This window comes from Felis catus, chromosome A1 (genome assembly GCF_018350175.1).
Source record: "Felis catus isolate Fca126 chromosome A1, F.catus_Fca126_mat1.0, whole genome shotgun sequence".
In the NCBI taxonomy this organism is placed as follows: Eukaryota; Metazoa; Chordata; class Mammalia; order Carnivora; family Felidae; genus Felis; species Felis catus.
Window position 1 is genome coordinate 15,127,774 of NC_058368.1, and position 18,220 is coordinate 15,145,993.

At 38.4% G+C, this 18,220-nt stretch overlaps 1 protein-coding gene across 4 annotated transcripts in view; it reads right to left on the reverse strand.

The window, feature by feature from the left end:
- CCDC169 (coiled-coil domain containing 169) overlaps positions 1–18,220 on the reverse strand; it is a 51,987-nt gene that overhangs the window by 6,881 nt on the left and 26,886 nt on the right. For all 4 annotated transcript variants that reach the window (XM_006927230.4, XM_019825458.3, XM_019825465.2 and 1 more), the window contains 3 exons: positions 8,986–9,084; positions 8,713–8,766; positions 3,885–3,961 (listed from right to left, as the gene is read on the reverse strand). In XM_006927230.4, the coding sequence (XP_006927292.1) occupies positions 3,885–3,961; positions 8,713–8,766; positions 8,986–9,084 (230 nt within the window). The remainder of the gene's footprint in view (positions 1–3,884; positions 3,962–8,712; positions 8,767–8,985; positions 9,085–18,220) is intronic.

Consider the following 18,220-nt stretch of genomic DNA (forward strand, 5'->3'; position numbering starts at 1 on the left):
CCATGATGTTGTGTGAGCTGTAGTTTGTTTTTATTGTAGTTATTATTCATATATATAATATATTCATGTTATTATTAATAAATATATGAATATTTGTTTTTATATGAGTAACATAGATGTATAAATTTGTATCTCTTAAAAAATTTTATCGATTCTACTATTTTTAAAAAATGTTTATTTATTTTGAGGGAGAGAGGGTGTGTGCATGAACTACAGAGAGATAGAAGGGGAGGGAGAGAGAGAATCCCAAGCAGGTTCTGTGCTGTCAGCACAGAGCCCAATGCAGGGCTCAATCTCACAAAACATGAGATCATGACATGAGCTAAAATCAGAAGTCTGATGCTTAACCAATTGAGCCACCTAGGCGCCCCCATTCTGCTACTGATAGATATTTGAGTTGTTTTCAGCTTATGGCTGTTATGAATAAAGCTTCTATGAAACATTCTTGGACAGGTTTTTTTGGTGTAAATGTATGTACCATTTGGTTAGGTATGTAACTAAGAATGCAATTGTTGGGTCATAGAGTAGTTATATAATCATCTAAATGTAGAAAGTAATACTAAACACTATTCCAAAGCGGTTGCATAAATTTATACATCCTCCATACCTTTGACGACACTTGGAATTATCAATCTTAAAATTTGTGGTGGCCTCTCAAAAAATTTTTTTTCGAGAGAGAGAAAGCAAGAGCAAGCTAGGGAGAAGGGCAGAGGGAGAGGGAGAGGAAGAAACCCAAGAAGTCTGCACACCCAGCACAGAACCCAATGTGGGACTTGATCCCACGACGCTGGGATAATGACCTGAACCGAAATCAAGAGTCGGTAGCTCAATTGACTGAGCTACCAGGCACCCCTGGTCATCTCATGATTTTAATTTACATTTGGCTGAATAAGTAATGGTGTTGAGTACATTTTCACATGTCCATTGGCCATTTGGATATCCTCTTCTGTGGGGGGCTTAACATTAAAACTTGGGTTTTCTTTATTTTTCTAAAACTTGATTTTAAGACTAAAATCAAAAAGTATACTAAATTCCAGAGTTAAGGCAGTAATTAAGTACAATTTTTTTAAGTTTATTTATTTATTTTAATAATAAATGAGCAAGAGAGCAAGAGTACGCATGAGTGCGGGAGGGGCAGAGAGGGAGAGAGGGAGAGAATCCCAAGCAGGCTCTATGCTATCTGAGCGGGGCCTGATGCAGAGCTCAATCTCAGGAACCCTGAGATCATGACCTGAATGGAGATCAAGCGTTGGACGCTTAAACAACTGAACCACCCAGGCACCCCAATAATATTTTAAAGTAGTGCCAATTATATATACCTAATTTGGAAGGTTATAGGTATATAGAAATGTTTCTATTATTTGAGTTATTTGCGTTATTAATACTTCTGGAAAATGAAGAGTTGTTTGTCTATTTGTGTAATCATTTATTCACTCATGCATTCATTAAAAAAATTAGTAAACACCTATTCATGCCAGGCACTATATTCGACATTAGGTTCTATCAAAGATGGAAGTGATACATCTGAGCTCAAGCAGTGTGGTGCCAGAGGCCCCAAACAAGCTTACCGAGCAGGTATTTCAGACCACGTCATCCACCTCTGATGCACCAGCACCTCTAGCTCAATTCAGACCGATGTCATGGAGGCCCCGCAGACACTGACTGTCAGGGTGATACAGCAGGGGGCAAGGAGGAAGGAGTTTGGTATCTAGGTCATTCGCTCAAGGCTCCTTTAATACTGCCTTGCTCAATTTGACAGTAAGTGGATGAGTACCACTTACACATGGCAAACAGGACTCAGATTCTCAGGGTAGGTCACCCCGTTAGAAGGAAAGAAAGCCCACGCTTCGTCCACTGATGAGTCAGCTTGATACAAGGGACTGCAGCTGCACTGCACTCCTCTTCTCTCTGCCTAAACCTATTTCCTTCCCTTGCCCTCGAGGAACTCATTTTAAGAAGGCTCACTAGTAAACTTCTTGCATGCTGATTTCAGAGTCTCCCTGAGAGATCCAATCTACAACAGTATTCAGTGGAAAATCAAACTGCTCTAACAGAGGATAGTCTAGTGTTATTATATATGTATATGTGTGATGATTAGAGTAAGTTTTATCTGTATTTTCCAAATATTTCTCCCTTCATTATTTAAGTAGATTTGAATAAAAGAGGTAATATCTTTCTAAAAGAAATTTGAAATGGAAGACATATGTAAAAATAAAAAAAGAAATATGCAGGGTGACTGTACCAGGCCTGAAACTGCTTTCCTTACAAAGGCCTGTTTGCAAGGTTGGCCCTTGGTTGGTGTCTGGGAACTTAGTGGTAAAAAGTTCCATACACGGATATAACTTTCCTTAAATGAAAAAGAACGGCTCACTGTACTTAAGCTGTACAAACAATATGGTTTATGTGAACATCTGTTTTCCTTCTGGAAGTCTGGAATTTGGTATGTGTTGAGCACAGGGCACATATGTGACCAGGGCGCCCCCCCCACCGCCGCTCCAGGCACTGTATCTGATGAGTTTCCCTGGAAGATAAAACTTCATGCATTGTTGCACATGGTATAAACCTACTGCTGGAGGAATTAAGTGTGTTCTATGTGACTCCACTGGAGGACTTTTAGAAACTTGTACCTAGTTGCCTCCAAACTTCATCCCACACACCTTTTTCCTTTGATGATTTTTCTTTGTATCCTTTGACTGAAATCCATCCTAGCTGTGTGCACAAATACACGCTGAGTCCTGTGAGTTGTTCTAGCAAATCACTGAACAGGGGAGTGGTCTTGGGGCCCCCTAGCACAGAGGTATAATAGTTTCCAGAGGGAAGTTCTTTCCCAGAATTTAATGTTTTAACTCTATTATATTTCTACTGATAAAAATATATAGGATAATGATTTATAATTTAAAATATTTATGACCATGGGGTGCATGGATGGCTGAGTTGGCTAAGTGTTCAACTGTTGGTTTTGATTCAGGTCATGATGTCACAATTCATGGGTCTGAGCACCACACTGGTCTCTACAGCTGGCAGCAGGGAGCCTACTTGGTATTCTCTCTCTCTCCCTCTCTCTCTGCTCCTTCCCCCATTTGTGCTGCTCTGTCTCTATCAGAATAAACTAAACTAAACTAAACTAAACTAAACTAAACTAAAATATGACTACTGAAGGAAGAATACACTTTTACCCATCTAACCAAATATTGGACAAAATGTATCCCTTGAATCTCTACGAAAAAAAAATTGCTAAGTATATTGCATATACCTTGAGTGCCTGTATTTGAAAAGAATTCTGATTTATAGCTAATTTACATCTTGGTTTATTTTTTTATATCGTTAACTTATATATAAGTATATTCTCCTAAATAGAATAAGGTAGAATTGCCTGACTAATTCTTCTGGATTTAGTAGAGAACAGGAAAAATCATGTGTAGACATAACTTCCTAAACGCATAAAACATTCCTCTGTTCTTTATTCATCCTAAATTGTCTTTGTTTACATAGGAAAACACAGTTTAAACTGCACTGTCATCTACACTAATTTCAGTATCCATCTTTGGTCAGTAAAAAAGTTAAGGCTGATAATTTAATTGTATTTATATTGTTGTTAATGGTGTCGATTTAGGCTCTTCTTGGGTATGGCATTGTTCTAGCTTAGGAAACAAGAACTTACCATGTTGGAGGACAAAACATATTCTTGGGATCTATAAAAATGTATATAAATAGTGAATAGAGAGCACAAACTTCTTTAAGTTCTTCTACCATCTGTTTGTTATTTTATATTGTTGCTATAAAATCTAGAAGTTCAACTTCCAAATATAATGGACACCTGTTTTGTCAGTACCATCCACAGGCAAATATAATTAATTAGAAAGGAAGGATACAGTTAGACTTACATTTTCACTGAATTTTCTTTCATTCTAGGCAGTTGATCCATCTGTTGCCTTTTAGAAACTTGGTATGAGTCAGAGACCTGAAATACAAACATTTGAGCATTTGTCCTCTTATTTCATGACTGATTTTGAGCTAAGAGAAATAGTCCATTCTCAATTAACTCTTTTATAACCAGGCCCTTAGGTGGCATGCATAAGAGAAGCTAAATTCTGGCCTTCTCCAGGATTATAAGGTTTCTAAATATTATGGAGACCCCTCTATCTCAACCCCACATTCCATGTGGTTTTTATAACAAATACAGAGGAAATTGTTTAAATCATATCATCTATGGGTATAAAGATCATTAAAAGTTTTTGTAATAGACACTGAATATAAATAATACATGCACTCTGTCATTAAGGAAGATATGACCATAGAAGCTGTATGCGTCCTGAAATGGAAAGACAAGATCATATTTTTATTTTTGTCTGTTTTGAGACACTTCCATGGCACAAGAGTGGAGACTTCTTTGTAGGTGGTGAACAATCAAGGCTGATGACCTTAGAGATAGATAGCAATTCAAGACATGAGTAAATGAGGTCATTCAGTAAGAACACACAGAGAAGAGAGCTGATCATATAAACTAGAGAAAGCAACTTTTAAGGGATAGGAGAATTACCAAAGGCCATTATTTAAACAATAGGAAAACCCAGGACAAAATACTGTCATTAAAGTCAAGAGATGAGAGATATTCAAAAAAATGAGTGTGGTTAGCAATATGAAATGCCTCAGAGATGTCTACTACCAGGAGGATTGAAAAGGAGTCATTATGTTTGGCAATTAAAAAGTAAACTGTGGCACAGCCAGTGGTGGGAGTCAGAGAGAGTTGAAAGAGGTCAAGGAGTAAAAGCAAAACAGTGATTGTATCCACCTTCGCACAAAGTTTAACTGAGAAAAGGAAAGCTAAGTAGTAGGGTTTTTTTTGTTTGTTTTTTTAACATTTATTTATTTTTGAGAGAGAGAGAGAGAGAAAGAGAGAGAGAGAGAGACAGTGAGCTTGAGTGGGGGAGGGGCAGAGAGAGAGAGGGAGACACAGAATCCAAAGCAGGCTCTGGGCTCTGAGTTGTCAACACAGAGTCCAATGCGGGGCTCAAACTTACAAATCATGAGAACATGAGCTGAGCCAAAGTCGGAGGCTTCACTGCCTGAGCCACCCAGGTGCCCCTAGTAGTAGTTTTATTAAGGTAGGGTAAAATAAAAGTTTGTTTTTGTTTTATTTTGGTAGAAGACAAAAGCATTTTTATGAAGATGTGAGACCATTTGCTAAGAGGGGCAATTTGGGCATATTGGACCAGAAGACGGAATTCATTCATTTATTCACTCAGCAGATATTATTGAGTATCCACTATGGGCAACCTCAAATTTAGCACTAGGGCACAAAGATAAATCATGGTTCTTACAATCTATTGGAGAAAACAGCACAATAAATAGATTGTACAATTCGCTGCCTCGACAGAGGTTTGCACAGGTGCTTTGTAAGCATAAAGCAGATGCTAATTTGGGCTATAGGGGGCCTGGACGAGTAGCCAATCAAGAACTGGAAAGGACATTCCAGGCAGAAGGAGCAGCAAGGGCCTACAACTATAAGGCAACATGACAGATGTAGGGACCACATATATGGCTGGTCTGGCTGCAGTACAGGATGTGAGCAGGAACATGGATGGAAAGGCAGGCACTGTGTGTTGGAAAGGACCTTGTAGACCACTCTAACAAGCTTTGCTGAGATCCTCTGGACAATGCAGAGTCACTGAAGGTTTTAAATGGGGAACAACATCGTATCTGTATTTCGCAAGGATTTCTCAGGCAGCAGAGGAGGAAAAAAATGGCAAGATTTTAACAGCTATGCTATTGAGATTATATTTCAAGTCTAGATTTAAATCTGGGGAATTCTATTTTCAATTGAACAATAACAAAATAGAGTTATTTGAAAAGACAACAGAACAGTTGGATAGGTTAGAACCCATGTCGGAGGGAATTGCTAGTGTAACTTTTGTTGTAATTTAATATTTTAGCGTAGGGGAAAAAACTATGGAAACACTTAAGGGTTGTTTTCAAATATTTGAGAAGCTGTTACACAGGAGAAGTATAGAATTATTCTATATTCTTCAGAGGATGCAACTAAAACCAATAGATTTTAAGGAAGGAGAATAAGGAGCATCACATGATGCTTTAACAATTCTAATAATTACAATTGCTTGACAATGAAACAGAATGGCCTCAGGTTCCATATCTTTAAACCAAAGTATTATATTCAACAATGTCTCAGATCCACTGCTAAAATTCTATGTTTATGGGAATAGAACATAAGTTTATTATGTGTTACAAGCAGCTCTAGTCAGTCTTTCTGCCTGGCTTTTAAGCAATGAATGTACTTATATATTCTTAAAAATCAACTATACACATAGTGTGTAAATTGGAAAAATCGTGAGATACGGAAACTCCATTTCATTCAAAACAGTGAAGACAGCAGAAGTATACACAACAGACTCAGCCAATAGCTCTAGTTATCCACCTAAGAATAATTATTATGTATTCAGCATGGAAAGAACTGCAGATCATCCACTGACCTTTCCAGTCACTGGAGTATCCACATGGTCAGAACCATCTTTGACTATAAAGATTAACAATTCACTCTAGAGTGAAAATCCTTATTAACATTTATACTGGAGAACAGGATTAACAGCTTCCTGGGAAGCTGTTAAAATAGGCTTTGATTGTATGTTCAGTGATCCTGCATAATCAGAGTAGAACCTATTCCACCTAAATGAATTTTTCAGATAAACAAAGGTAAAGGAGGAAGCTGAGGCAGGAAGAAAATCTAATGCCCCTGTCACAGAGAGGGAGGCTCGGGAGATCAGGAAAGAAAAACAGGAAAATAATACTTACCACTTATTAGAATTCAGAATGTATTATGGGCCAGGCATTTTACTCAGCACTTAACATATATTACATCTCTAAACACTCACAAATCCCCTGCAAGACACTACTATTATTTCCCCTTCTACCAAGAAGGAAAGAAATTACAGCCCCAAAGCTCAAATGACAATCAAGTACAAAGCTGGGTTTTAAATCCAAATTTACAACGACTCCAAAATCTGTGGTTCTTTCATCAAATCACAATCTCATAAAGCAGGTAGCGTTTACGCTAGAACTTCAGGGAAGCGGAGTTGACATGTATGAAAAGCAGCATATTCTAGGGGGACTCATGGTCTGATGAAAGGCGGGAGTAAGTAGTGCTGCCAACTAAGTATCCAGTACCATCAAGTATAAACTGACTGTTTTATGGGTAGGAGGCGACAAGGAGTGATCCTATTTTGTCTCAATTTCCTAATTTAATCTTAGTACTAGAAATCTAAGCCTCCGTTTACCCACTACTGCCCTGACTTTCATTCCCAAATTGTTCTATACATCCCCTTCTCAGCTCCAATCCCTAGTCTTTTTTTAAAAAAATTTTTTTACATTTATTTATTTCTGAGAGACAGAGAGAGACAGAGCGTGAGTGGGGGAGGGGCAGAGAGAGAGGGAGACACAGAATCTGAAGCAGGCTCCAGGCTCGGAGCTGTCAGCACAGAGCCCGACTCGGGGCTCGAACTCACAAACCGTGAGATCATGACCTGAGCGGAAGTTAGACGCTTAACCGACTGAGCTACCCAGGTGCCACTCCAATCCCCAGTCTTAATTCCATCCTCTCAATCCTTTCACTGATCCTCTGGAAACACCAGATTAGTGACTAGCAGACTATCTTTATGGCAAACCTAGACCTCAAGGTCCTCTACTTCCTTACCTCATCTAGTTATCTCCTGAAGACTCCAATCCTCTTTTTGGCTCTTTGTCCCTTGACTATCACTGTTGAAACTCTGCAGAGCTATATTCTAGACTCTCTTTTCTTTTCACCCTGTGTGTATTCTCCCTGATACATTTCATTCATTCACTTGGCTTCATTTACTATCTATATGCCAATAATTTCCGTGTTTATACCTTCAATTTTTATCTTTTCTTCCCTGAGATTCATATGTCCAACTGCTCTTTGGATGCTTCCATTTAGATAATGCACATTGAAAACTAAACTCATATCGTGATCTTAAAACATCCATCAGAATAAAGTTGCTAAGGTTTAAATATTTAAATGTTAAATAGGTAACCAACTACTAAAAAAAGATGTGATAAATGTTATGAAACATTGAGATGAAAACAGTCTTTTAAACTATGACATGTGAAGCCATAAATAAAAGATAGCTCTGACAACATCAAAACAAAAACTCTTTAATACTAACATCATAAATAAAACTGAAAGGCAAATGAAAAACTATGGAAAATATATGCAACATCATTTTTAATTTACTGATCACTTTCCTGTCCTGTCATTTGTAGTTGCATACTTTCCAATTCTGTACTAAGTTGCTAGCCTTTTCTAGTGATAGCAGTGCTATATCTATCTTAGATCTCACTGTGCATAATTATGACATAAAATACCATGAATTTCATTATAGCACAGGGATAACTGCTTATTTGGTTGAGTTTTAGAAATTACAGATCAAACTTAAAAGATAACAAAAGAAGCAAATATGAAAAAATTCCCTTAATTTGGGAAACTTTTATCTCCTTTTATGCCTTTTTATAAAAGCTATAAATTTGCTTTTTCACTTTATATATTTAGAAACTTGGTACATTTTCTCCTATAATCCCAACATGTTTATCAAATCAAACCAATCAAAAACCTAGAAAAGTGAAAAATGTAATTTATAGTGAGAGGAAACTCTTAAAATTTGGAAGTAAGAAAACAAAAGTTACCTGAGACATTTCAGCTAGATAGGTATGGCACTCATTGTTGGTCTTGTGGTAAGCCTACAAGAAACATACAAAAATAAAGAACCCAACATCAGAGAAGATTTGCAATACTAGCAAGACTATTACTAAGTCAAGTTTATGTCTCTATGTTTTTTTTAAATAGTGTAGGAGATAGTTTTGTAAGTATTTTGTGATAATAATATAGTAGGTTTGTAGATAACATACTAAAAATCATAGCAGTTACAAAGAAATTTCTAGTATAGAATAAAAACAAACCTTTGATTCTTGTTCCAGTCTCAGTGCATAGTCTTTCACTTGATTTTTAAGCCTCCTTTTCTCTTTTTCTAGCTGTTTAAGTAATATATTTAAGGATTCCTGAAAGTATAAATAGTAAATCTTTACACTTACTCATGTTCTAAATAATAATACATTTCAGTGACAAATGCCTTCTACCCCACAACGTTCTGTGATTTCAAATTCTATAGTATATACCTTTTAAGTAATAGTAATAACTACAATATTTTTGAATCCTAACAATATGCCAAGTCAGTACTTGTGCTAAGTGCTTTCCACAGATTATTTCAATTAATCCTTACAACAGCCATAGAGATGGCTAACATATTTATTTCCATTTTACTGTTAAGAAAATCACATCTGATAGATGTTAAATAACTGGTCCAAAGACACGCAGCTAATAAGTGGTGAAGCTGTTATTAGAACCCAGGTAGTCTGGGGTGCCTGGCTGGCTCACTCAGTGGAGCATGTGACTCTTGATCTTGAGCCCCCACGTTGGGTGTAGAGATTACTTAAAAATAAAAATTTTAGGGGCACCTGGGTGGCTCAGTCGGCTAAGCATCCAACTTGGGTGTAGGTCATGATCTCACAGTCTGTGAGTTCGAGCCCCGCGTCGGGCTCTGTGCTGACAGCTCAGAGCCTGGGGCCTGTTTCAGATTCTGTGTCTCCCTCTCTCTCTGCCCCTCCCCTGCTCATGCTCTGTCTCTCTGTCTCTTTCTCTCAAAAACAAATAAACATTAAATAAATACATACATACATACATACATACATACATACATACATAATCTTTGGGGGGAAAAAAAAAAGAACCCAGGTAATCTGACTCCAAAAGCCACACATGCTAAACAATTATTATGTATATATCCATATGATTGATACCAGCATAACAATAGTAGAGAGGAAGAACAGACAATGAAGTTGATGGCCAGAAGAACTGAGAGAATATTGCAGAGTAGGACAGTTCTGGAAGCTAAGACTTCAATCCAGATACCGTTCATCACAAATAGCTGGAGCTGAGTAGAGGTTTAGCCAAGTGCCAGAGCAATAATGCATTATACCAATTTGAATTAAAAGTTTAATCCCTAAACTAATAACTAATCGTTTGCAGTAACCCCAATTATTTCTTGTATTCTTACACATTAATGTTTTTAAAAAAATCTCCAAGTCGAATTCTATAGAACCCTTGTTGGTCATGATCTAGGTCACTGAATTTATTAAAACATTTAAAGAAAAAAAAAAAGCAGCTGATTTAAAGCTCCACAAGGTGAAACAGATATTTTAGAGCTCATATCTTCCTCCTGAAAAATAGTTAATTCTGTAAAAACTTTACTAATTCTCTCCCAGATACTTGTTATAATTATTAGGATTTTAAAAATTGTATCAATAGGATAATTAGGTCAGCTGAGACCAGGAAAGTTCTTGTCTCTAAAAATAACACCAGTGATAAAAAATTCCCTTGGTTGTGACAATTCTCCACTATGCATATTTGATTACCATTAAAACATAACTGGGTGATATTTCTCAGGCACGCATTATTTGTCTTTGAAAATTATACAATGGCATCATAAACGGCTTTCAGTCCACCTTCCCCAATTACAAACTTGCTCCAGAAGAAGCTCCATGAAAGTCCCACAAATTTAAGAGGCTAAACTGATTTATCTTAAGGAAACTATAATCTAATGAAATAAGCCACTGCTCAAGTATGAAGAGTTTTTAAACCAATAATCAGAGACTGATGGAAGTAGTGCAAAATACTGCCACACAGACCTTTGCTCCAAGGATTCCAAGCTTAGCCCACCAGAGTAGTTCAGTTAACATCATTTGTTAAATACACTTTTATAAAGGTAAAAGATAATCTAACTCTTTTTAATATTGTTTCAATGGGAAAATGCACTCTAAGTTCTTTTTATTTTATCTTATTTATTTATTTTGAGAGAGAGAGAGAGTGTCAGTCAGCAGGGGAGTAGCAGAAAGAGAGGGAGAGAGAGAATCCCAAGCAGGTTCCACACTGTCATCACAGAACCCGATGTGGGGGCCCGAACTCACAAACCATGAGATCATGACCTGAGTCAAAATCATGAGTCAGACTCTCACCTGACTGAGCCACCCAGGTGCCTCACACTCTAAGTTCTAAAAGAAATTATCTTATTGATAAACTATTGGGATACAAATTATTTTTATATTAATGTTGACCTGAATGAGATATGACCTAGAACTCTAGAAGCTTATACAAGAAATGTACATATGCAACAGGTAAAATTCAAGGCGATATATGATGAAATGCCAAAATGTGAAGCACAGACAATAAATGTCTCACAAGTTTTTTTAAAGAGGCCAATCAACACGGACTAGAGAGAGCATTCAGGATCCCCCAAAAGAGAAGGATTTGGATGGGAAAAAAGGGGGAGCTATATATTGATCAAAGACTTGAGTCAAAATGATTATTTAGTGGTAACAACAGAGGTGAAGCAAAGTATTTGAGAAATAAATAAGAGGTAAGGTAAGATAATTAAGGAAAGCCCTGGCTATAGAAGACTTAGATTGCCAGGCTCAGGAAGCTAAACACAGGGGGCTATTGGAAGGTATTAAACAAGTGGCAAAATGAAAGCAGGGGGGTAGGAATACTAACCAAGTGGCAGTTTCTATGACAGAAGAAGTTTCTATGTTATTTACTGATGTGGATTTGCAGTTCTAAGCTTTGAAGCTTAAATATTTTTAATACACTTTCTTTGTGTTAGACTATATCGCACTACTACTCCTATCCTGACTAAATTCTTTGTCTTGTTACCTAATATTACAATTCATTCATTTATTCAAAAAATATTCATCAAGCACCTCCTATGTTCCAGACGTTGTGCTAAGCATACCACAGTGAGATTTACAAACCCAGATCCTGACCTCATGAAGCTGAGAGTCTTATATGGTTTACCTTGGTGAATGTTACATGTAAGCATAAGAAGAAACTGTATTCTGCCATTGGATGGAATATTCTATAAATATCAATCGATTGAGTTGATTGCTGTTCAGGTCAACTATGTCTCTATTGACTTTTCTCCCTTTTTGATCTATCACTTACTGACAAGGTGGGTGTTACTTTAATAGTGAGTGGATATGCCTATTTTTCCTCCATTAATTCATCAAAATCACCATGTAAGTGTTCCTACCAGTTTCCAGCAGGCTCTGTTCCAAGGAAGCAGATGTCATTAGCAACTATCTAGATTTGTCCATTTATACAGATTTCAGGATGGGAGTTTGCCCTGCAAACTCAGTTCACTAATGAGTCAAGAACAGTGATTGGGTGTGTTGAACAGTGTGGACAATGATTCACCTTTTTTTTGTTGTAATGACAGCACTATGCATACTGGAGCTGAAGCCAGAAGTCGCAAACTGTTCTTGATCCTCTTTTCTAATTGGAACAAAAAGAATGCATTCTCGAAATCGGTGGCTGCACACCCTACACTGAAGGCTGACTAGTGTGCTCCAGCAGGGATACCACATCTGGCAAAGCAGCTGCAGTTGGGGCTACCAATTGGTTAAGCCTGCAGTGGCCTATAGTCTTTCTCTAAAATTCATCCAGTTTTTGCAGGGGCCAGACTAGCAACTTAAATAGAACAATGATAGGTACTAGGACCCTTCCATCTTTTAGGTTTTTAATTGTGGCACTAATCACTGCTCTTTTCCCCGGGATAAGAAATTGTGTTTGCTTTACAATTTTGACCTTGGGTGGGAGAGGGACAGTTTCTAAAGTTTCCATGTGTTTTTTCCCATTGTGATAGCTTTTACTCCAGAGATGAAGGCCCAGTAAGGGGGTTAACTTCAATTGTCAAGTATATCTGTTCCAATTATACACTCCGGGACTGGGAAAATGATCACCACGGGAGCAGGGGAGTTTATTTATTTATTTTTTTATGAAATTTATTGACAAATTAGTTTCCATACAACACCCAGTGCTCATCCCAAAAGGTGCCCTCCTCAATACCCATCACCCACCCTCTCCTCCCTCCCACCCCCCATCAACCCCCAGTTTGTTCTCAGTTTTTAAGAGTCTCTTATGCTTTGGCTCTCTCCCACTCTAACCTGTTGTTTTTTTTTTCCTTCCCCTCCCCCATGGGTTCCTGTTAATTTCTCAGGGTCCACATAAGAGTGAAACCATATGGTATCTGTCTTTCTCTGTATGGCTTATTTCACTTAGCATCACACTCTCCAGTTCCATCCACGTTGCTACAAAAGGCCATATTTCATTTTTTCTCATTGCCACGTAATATTCCATTGTGTATATAAACCACAATTTCTTTATCCATTCATCAGTTGATGGGCATTTAGGCTCTTTCCATAATTTGGCTATTGTTGAGAGTGCTGCTATGAACATTGGGGTACAAGTGGCCCTATGCATCAGTACTCCTGTATCCCTTGGATAAATTCCTAGCAGTGCTATTGCTGGGTCATAGGGTAGGTCTATTTTTAATTTTCTGAGGAGCCTCCACACTGCTTTCCAGAGCGGCTGCACCAATTTGCATTCCCACCAACAGTGCAAGAGGGTTCCCGTTTCTCCACATCCTCTCCAGCATCTAGAGTCTCCTGATTTGTTCATTTTGGCCACTCTGACTGGCGTGAGGTGATACCTGAGTGTGGTTTTGATTTGTATTTCCCTGATAAGGAGCGACGCTGAACATCTTTTCATGTGCCTGTTGGCCATCCGGATGTCTTCTTTAGAGAAGTGTCTATTCATGTTTTCTGCCCATTTCTTCACTGGGTTATTTGTTTCTCGGGTGTGGAGTTTGGTGAGCTCTTTATAGATTTTGGATACTAGCCCTTTGTCCGATATGTCATTTGCGAATATCTTTTCCCATTCCGTTGGTTGCCTTTTAGTTTTGTTGGTTGTTTCCTTTGCTGTGCAGAAGCTTTTGATCTTCATAAGGTCCCAGTAATTCACTTTTGCTTTTAATTCCCTTGCCTTTGGGGATGTGTTGAGTAAGAGATTGCTACGGCTGAGGTCGGAGAGGTCTTTTCCTGCTTTCTCCTCTAAGGTTTTGATGGTTTCCTGTCTCACATTTAGGTCCTTTATCCATTTTGAGTTTATTTTTGTGAATGGTGTGAGAAAGTGGTCTAGTTTCAACCTTCTGCATGTTGCTGTCCAGTTCTCCCAGCACCATTTGTTAAAGAGGCTGTCTTTTTTCCATTGGATGTTCTTTCCTGCTTTGTCAAAGATGAGTTGGCCATACGTTTGTGGGTCTAGTTCTGGGGTTTCTATTCTATTCCATTGGTCTATGTGTCTGTTTTTGTGCCAATACCATGCTGTCTTGATGATGACAGCTTTGTAGTAGAGGCTAAAGTCTGGGATTGTGATGCCTCCTGCTTTGGTCTTCTTCTTCAAAATTCCTTTGGCTATTCGGGGCCTTTTGTGGTTCCATATGAATTTTAGGATTGCTTGTTCTAGTTTCGAGAAGAATGCTGGTGCAATTTTGATTGGTATTGCATTGAATGTGTAGATAGCTTTGGGTAGTATTGACATTTTGACAATATTTATTTTTCCAATCCATGAGCAGGGAATGTCTTTCCATTTCTTTAAATCTTCTTCAATTTCCTTCATAAGCTTTCTATAGTTTTCAGCATACAGATCCTTTACATCTTTGGTTAGATTTATTCCTAGGTATTTTATGCTTCTTGGTGCAATTGTGAATGGGATCAGTTTCTTTATTTGTCTTTCTGTTGCTTCATTGTTAGTGTATAAGAATGCAACTGATTTCTGTACATTGATTTTGTATCCTGCAACTTTGCTGAATTCATGTATCAGTTCTAGTAGACTTTTGGTGGAGTCTATCGGATTTTCCATGTATAATATCATGTCATCTGCAAAAAGCGAAAGCTTGACTTCGTCTTTGCCAATTTTGATGCCTTTGATTTCCTTTTGTTGTCTGATTGCTGATGCTAGAACTTCCAGCACTATGTTAAACAGCAGCGGTGAGAGTGGGCATCCTTGTTGTGTTCCTGATCTCAGGGAAAAAGCTCTCAGTTTTTCCCTGTTGAGGATGATGTTAGCTGTGGGCTTTTCATAAATGGCTTTTATGATCTTTAAGTATGTTCCTTCTATCCCGACTTTCTCAAGGGTTTTTATTAAGAAAGGGTGCTGGATTTTGTCAAAGGCCTTTTCTGCATCGATTGACAGGATCATATGGTTCTTCTCTTTTTTTTTGTTAATGTGATGTATCACGTTGATTGATTTGCGAATGTTGAACCAGCCCTGCATCCCAGGAATGAATCCCACTTGATCATGGTGAATAATTCTTTTTATATGCCGTTGAATTCGATTTGCTAGTATCTTATTGAGAATTTTTGCATCCATATTCATCAGGGATATTGGCCTGTAGTTCTCTTTTTTTACTGGGTCTCGGTCTGGTTTAGGAATCAAAGTAATACTGGCTTCATAGAATGAGTCTGGAAGTTTACCTTCCCTTTCTATTTCTTGGAATAGCTTGAGAAGGATAGGTATTATCTCTGCTTTAAACGTCTGGTAGAACTCCCCTGGGAAGCCATCTGGTCCTGGACTCTTATTTGTTGGGAGATTTTTGATAACCGATTCAATTTCTTCGCTGGTTATGGGTCTGTTCAAGCTTTCTATTTCCTCCTGATTGAGTTTTGGAAGAGTGTGGGTGTTCAGGAATTTGTCCATTTCTTCCAGGTTGTCCAATTTGTTGGCATATAATTTTTCATAGTATTCCCTGATAATTGTTTGTATCTCTGAGGGATTGGTTGTAATAATTCCATTTTCATTCATGATTTTATCTATTTGGGTCATTTCCCTTTTCTTTTTGAGAAGCCTGGCTAGAGGTTTGTCAATTTTGTTTATTTTTTCAAAAAACCAACTCTTGGTTTCGTTGATCTGCTCTACAGTTTTTTTAGATTCTATATTGTTTATTTCTGCTCTGATCTTTATTATTTCTCTTCTTCTGCTGGGTTTAGGCTGTCTTTGCTGTTCTGCTTCTAGTTCCTTTAGCTGTGCTGTTAGATTTTGTATTGGGGATTTTTCTTGTTTCTTGAGATAGGCCTGGATTGCAATGTATTTTCCTCTCAGGACTGCCTTCGCTGCGTCCCAAAGCATTTGGATTGTTGTATTTTCATTTTCGTTTGTTTCCATATATTTTTTAATTTCTTCTCTAATTGCCTGGTTGACCCACTCATTCGTTAGTAGGGTGTTCTTTAACCTCCATGCCTTTGGAGGTTTTCCAGACTTTTTCCTGTGGTTGATTTCAAGCTTCATAGCATTGTGGTCTGAAAGTATGCATGGTATAATTTCAATTCTTGTAAACTTATGAAGGGCTGTTTTTTGACCCAGTATGTGATCTATCTTGGAGAATGTTCCATGTGCACTCGAGAAGAAAGTATATTCTGTTGCTTTGGGATGCAGCGTTCTAAATATATCTGTCAAGTCCATCTGATCCAATGTCTCATTCAGGGCCCTTGTTTCTTTATTGATCCTATGTCTAGATGATCTGTCCATTTCTGTAAGTGGGGTGTTAAAGTCCCCTGCAATTACCACATTCTTATCAATAAGGTTGCTTATGTTTATGAGTAATTGTTTTATATATTTGGGGGCTCCGGTATTCGGCGCATAGACATTTATAATTGTTAGCTCTTCCTGATGGATAGACCCTGTAACTATTATATAATGTCCTTCTTCATCTCTTGTTACAGCCTTTACTTTAAAGTCTAGTTTGTCTGATATAAGTATGGCTACTCCAGCTTTCTTTTGGCTTCCAGTCGCATGATAAATAGTTCTCCATCCCCTCACTCTCAATCTAAAGGTGTCCTCAGGTCTAAAATGAGTCTCTTGTAGACAGCAAATAGATGGGTCTTGTTTTTTTATCCATTCTGATACCCTATGTCATTTGGTTGGTGCATTTAATCCATTTACATTCAGTGTTATTATAGAAAGATATGGGTTGAGAGTCATTGTGATGTCTGTATGTTTTATGCTTGTAGTGATGTCTCTGGGACTTTGTCTCACAGGGTCCCCCTTAGGATCTCTTGTAGGGCTGGTTTAGTGGTGACAAATTCCTTCAGCTTTTGTTTGTTTGGGAAAACCTTTATCTCTCCTTCTATTCTAAATGACAGACTTGCTGGGTAAAGGATTCTCGGCTGCATATTTTTTCTGTCTAGCACCCTGAAAATCTCCTGCCAATTCTTTCTGGCCTGCCATGTTTCAAAAGAGAGATCAGTCACGAGTCTTATAGGTCTCCCTTTATATGTGAGGGCACGTTTACCCCTTGCTGCTTTCAGAATTTTCTCTTTATCCTTGTATTTTGCCAGTTTCACTATGATATGTCGTGCAGAAGATCGATTCAAGTTACGTCTGAAGGGAGTTCTCTGTGCCTCTTGGGTTTCAATGCCTTTTTCCTTCCCCAGTTCAGGGAAGTTCTCAGCTATTATTTCTTCAAGTACCCCTTCAGCACCTTTCCCTCTCTCTTCCTCCTCTGGGATACCAATTATGCGTATATTATTTCTTTTTTAGTGTATCACTTAGTTCTCTAATTTTCCCCTCATACTCCTGGATTTTTTTATCTCTCTTTTTCTCAGCTTCCTCTTTTTCCATAACTTTATCCTCTAGTTCACCTATTCTCTCCTCTGCCTCTTCAAGCCGAGCTGTGGTGGTTTCCATTTTGTTATGCATTTCGTTTAAAGCGTTTTTCAGCTCCTCGTGACTGTTCCTTAGTCCCTTGATCTCTGTAGCAAGAGATTCTCTGCTGTCCTGTATACTGTTTTCAAGCCCAGCGATTAATTTTATGACTATTATTCTAAATTCACTTTCTGTTATATTATTTAAATCCTTTTTGATCAGCTCATTAGCTGTTGTTATTTCCTGGAGATTCTTCTGAGGGGAATTCTTCCGCTTGGTCATTTTGGATAGTCCCTGGCGTGGTGAGGACCTGCAGGGCCCTTCCCCTGTGTTGTGGTGTATAACTGGAGTTGGTGGGTGGGGCCGCAGTCAGACCTGATGTCTGCCCCCAGCCCACCGCTGGGGCCACTGTCAGACTGGTGTGTGCCTTCTCTTCCCCTCTCCTAGGGGCGGGATTCACTGTGGGGTGGTGTGGCCCGTCTGGGCTACTTGCACACTGCCAGGCTTGTGATGCTGGGGATCTGGCGTATTAGCTGGGGTGGGTAGGCAAGGTGCACAGGGGCAGGAGGGGCAGGCTTAGATCGCTTCTCCTTAGGTGATCCT